General features: G+C 32.5%; 2 protein-coding genes across 2 annotated transcripts in view; both read left to right on the plus strand.

Annotated features, from left to right (window-relative positions):
* Positions 1 to 122, plus strand: part of LOC113802949 (uncharacterized PE-PGRS family protein PE_PGRS46) — a 1,144-nt gene extending 1,022 nt beyond the window's left edge. The window contains exon 2 of the mRNA XM_027353641.2: positions 1 to 122. This exon is cut by the window's left edge and continues 797 nt beyond it. The gene's annotated coding sequence lies outside the window, so the exon portion shown is untranslated.
* Positions 74 to 1,835, plus strand: LOC138865730 (uncharacterized). The gene is made up of 2 exons (XM_070137034.1): positions 74 to 93; positions 973 to 1,835. The coding sequence occupies exons 1-2, from the start codon at positions 74 to 76 to the stop codon at positions 1,700 to 1,702; spliced, it is 750 nt and encodes a 249-aa protein (XP_069993135.1). The 3' UTR covers positions 1,703 to 1,835.
* Positions 1,836 to 5,000: the final 3,165 nt, after the last annotated feature.

Genomic DNA, 5,000 nt, shown 5'->3' on the forward strand with positions numbered 1-5,000 from the left:
AATAATAGCAAACAAAAAAATATCAAATGTTCCACGCTGGAACTAATGGTATGTTATGTAAAATTTCTATAACATGTTCCATATGCCAAAAATGTAAATATGTAAATGAATTAAAGATGTAAAACAAGTTTATGTGCGCCATTATCAGTCCCACCACCTACAATATGTACAGTACATGCATATACATATATATTTCTGTACATATATATAATTATATATAAATAAATACATACATACATACATACCTATATCTATCTATATATACATATATATATAGTGTTGCTTTGACAGATATTTCGGCGAGCATGTGTACAAGCCTCCTCTGGGCATTGGACGATAGAGTCCTCCGGAAATAATAATGCCAAAAAATACAAACATCAAATATTCAACACTGGAACCATTGCTATCTTAAGTAAAGATTCCATAGCATGTTTCATAAGCCAAAAATATAGATATGTAAGTGATATATAAATGTAAGGAAGTCAGAAGTTTACGTGAAGCATTATCTAACTCACTGTCTACAATGTATAGGCTACAATACAGTTCATATATATGTGTGTATGTGTGCGCGTGTGCACATATACATATGAGTGTTGGCATATGTATGTATGTATATATGCGTATATTCTTATATATCTATGTGAATATACATAAATATGCATAAATAAATTTGTATATAAATGTATATATAACACGCACATGCACATGAACATATAGAAATATATGTATATATATTATATATATTTATGTATGTATATATATACATATATATGTACACACACACACACACACACACACACACACACACACACACATATATATATATATATATATATATATATATATATATATATATATATATATATATATATGTATATATACATATATATATATATATATATATATATATATATATATATATATATATATATATCTGATCGCAGTCTTGGCCCTCGCTACTGCTGGCGACAGCAGTTCAACAGGCCAGTCTAACGACGGCGACGACAACGGCGCTGATGACAACGGAGTTGATGACAATGGCAACGGCGACGCAGGGGCCGCGTCAGACGTCGAGGGACGCACAAGGACGTCCGAGGCTGGGAAGCAACAGGGCAGATTCTTTGGAGGATTGGGAGGCTTGAGTCCTGTTGGAGGTATTGGCGGTTTCAGTCCTGTTGGAGGTATTGGCGGTATCAGTCCTGTTGGAGGTATTGGCGGTATCAGTCCTGTTGGAGGTATTGGCGGTATCAGTCCTGTTGGAGGTATTGGCGGTATCAGTCCTGTTGGAGGTATTGGCGGTATCAGTCCTGTTGGAGGATTTGGAGTGAACCCAGTACTAGGAGGAGGGTTTGGAGCAAATCCTGCTTTGGGAGGACTTGCTGTAAATCCTATTCATGGAGGAGGATTGGGCATTGGGCCTGGTATTGTGAGTCCTGTGGCTCCTCCCTCCACATGCCGCTACTGGTGCAGGACACCCGAGGGTCAGGCCTACTGCTGTGAGAACATCAACCAGCCACAGAGTGCTGCCGGTGTAGTCAAACCGGGATTCTGTCCCCCCGTTCGTCCAGTGTGTCCTCTAAGGAGCTTCCAGCCACCATTCACTTGCTCTAACGACGGCGCTTGCGGAGGCATCGACAAGTGTTGCTTCGACAGGTGTCTCGGCGAGCACGTGTGCAAACCTCCTCTGGGCATTGGGCGATAAAGTCCTATGGAAATAATAGCAAACAAAAAAATATCAAATGTTCCACGCTGGAACTAATGGTATGTTATGTAAAATTTCTATAACATGTTCCATATGCCAAAAATGTAAATATGTAAATGAATTAAAGATGTAAAACAAGTTTATGTGCGCCATTATCAGTCCCACCACCTACAATATGTACAGTACATGCATATACATATATATTTCTGTACATATATATAATTATATATAAATAAATACATACATACATACATACCTATATCTATCTATATATACATATATATATAGTGTTGCTTTGACAGATATTTCGGCGAGCATGTGTACAAGCCTCCTCTGGGCATTGGACGATAGAGTCCTCCGGAAATAATAATGCCAAAAAATACAAACATCAAATATTCAACACTGGAACCATTGCTATCTTAAGTAAAGATTCCATAGCATGTTTCATAAGCCAAAAATATAGATATGTAAGTGATATATAAATGTAAGGAAGTCAGAAGTTTACGTGAAGCATTATCTAACTCACTGTCTACAATGTATAGGCTACAATACAGTTCATATATATGTGTGTATGTGTGCGCGTGTGCACATATACATATGAGTGTTGGCATATGTATGTATGTATATATGCGTATATTCTTATATATCTATGTGAATATACATAAATATGCATAAATAAATTTGTATATAAATGTATATATAACACGCACATGCACATGAACATATAGAAATATATGTATATATATTATATATATTTATGTATGTATATATATACATATATATGTACACACACACACACACACACACACACATATATATATATATATATATATATATATATATATATATATATATATATATATATATATATATATATATATATATATATATATATATATATATATATATATATATATATGGGCAAATATTTGCACTTTGTGGGAATGATTGGGTGTGTGCATGTGTGTATATGTATAGCAATAGATATGCGTACATACATATATGCATATGTGTGTGTATATATATATATATATATATATATATATAATGTATGCATATATGTATTCATGTTTACATATATAAATATATACATATCTGTATGTGTGTACACATATAAACAAGGTTTGGGTGCATCCTTTCAAAATTGAAGATCTTAACAAGTCTTAAAAGTGGAACTTTTTCTGTCGTAGATATCAAAATGTCTTTAATTAGTACAAGGCATATTTTTTCGCGTAAATGTACATATATCTGTTACCGGCGGACGCCATCGCGATTCACGTAGATTTGCAAGTGGCTTCTATGAGCCGTGTTGGGGAAAACATTCTGGCGCGCATCATATCCGAGTTGTGTAAAAGTCATGTCGGGTTTATCTCTTTTATTTTGGTCACTGACGCGACAAGTAGGCCTACATATTACGGAGAAGTGTATTCAGCAACAAGTGGCTCCAAGTCTTAAGAAGTATTTAACAATGTTTTAAAAAGGTCTTAATTTTCATAAGATTATACTTGCAAGAACCCTGATATATTTCTGTATATATTTGTAACTATATTGTATCTATTATTCTATCTTCTTATCTTAATTCCTGTGAATGATATATATGTTTGTGTTATATATATATATATATATATATATATATATATATATATATATATATATGTGTGTGTGTGTGTGTGTGTGTGTGTGTGTGTGTGTGTGTGTGTGTGTGTGTGTGTGTATACATATATATATATATATATATATATATATATATATATATATATATATATATATATATATATATATATATATATATATATATATATATATATATGTATATATATATATATATATATATATATATATATATATATATATATTTATGTCTGTTTGTGTGTGTATGTGTGAATGCGTGTGTGCATTTATATATATATATATATATATATATATATATATATATATATATATATATATATATATATATATGTATGTATGTATGTACATATATATATATTATATATATATATGTGTATATACACATATATATATATATATGTGTGTGTGTGTGTATGTGTGTGTGTGTGTGTGTGTGTGTATGTGTGTGTTTGTGTATGTATGTGTGTGTGTGTGTCTGCATGTGAGAGTGTGTCTGTGTCTGTGTGTAAGAGAGAGAGTGTGTGTCTGTGTTTGTGTCTGTTTACATATCCTGAACAAAAAAAAAAGAAAAAAAAAAAAAAGAAGCGGTAGCATGCGTAGAGACGCCGTTGGGTTGTGCAAATGATATGCAGGATATTCCTCGAACAGACCAAGAAATCTTTGATGATTAGAAAGTTGTGTATACTTCAGTATACTTCTTACACGAATCTTCTAAAAGAAAGCTGGTTGTCTCCAGCAGAAGGAAATGTGTGGAACCAATCGAAGGCAAAGGCAGGTCCTTTAAAGGTCGCCGGACTTTTCGCAACATGTTTCGGACGCTTAAAGGGAAAAGAATGTCTCATTCTTCCCCTTCTTTCGTGATTTAGGTAAGTAAAATATACGCATATATGTATCCTGCTAGTATACGTAACCATTAACGCACATACACACATACATATGTATATGGACATATGTGCGTGTGTGTACATTTATGAACATATAGGTAAACAAATCAATATACATACATCTATATATAATATACACAAATGTATTATGTATTATGCATGTGTTGTGTATACACATATATGCATATATATACATATATATAGATATATATACATATATAAATTCTCGTTCGCATGCTCAGCAATACATAGACAATTAGCGAGAACAGCCATGCTAGCCAAGCCTCCATACTAGCCAACCCTTCAGCTGCCATGGATACCTTTCTCTGATCGCGATGAAATCTCCATGTATGAACAACGCAATGGGATCATACCATACTTTGTGTATTTGTGTGTGTATGAGTGTATATATTGTATGAGTGTGTGCATTTATTCATTTATCTATCTGTTCACACATATGCGTACATATGTGTACATGAGTGGTTACTCTATGTGCAAATAAGAGCAGATCGTACACATGACCATGTACATACATTACATGTAAATAATATAATCATGTACATATGAGTATATGTATATACATGTATATACAACTATATATTCATATATTCATATATTTAAGATATATGTGAATATATGCATATATTAAAGTATGTTAAAGTACTACCTTTAGATATGTAAATACACACAATGAACATACATATACAGTGACACATATTTGTAAGTATGGAGGTATACAAACATATGTTTCTAAACATATCTATGCCTATATGTCTATGAAT

Source organism: Penaeus vannamei, chromosome 22 (assembly GCF_042767895.1).
Source record: "Penaeus vannamei isolate JL-2024 chromosome 22, ASM4276789v1, whole genome shotgun sequence".
Classification (NCBI taxonomy): domain Eukaryota; kingdom Metazoa; phylum Arthropoda; class Malacostraca; order Decapoda; family Penaeidae; genus Penaeus; species Penaeus vannamei.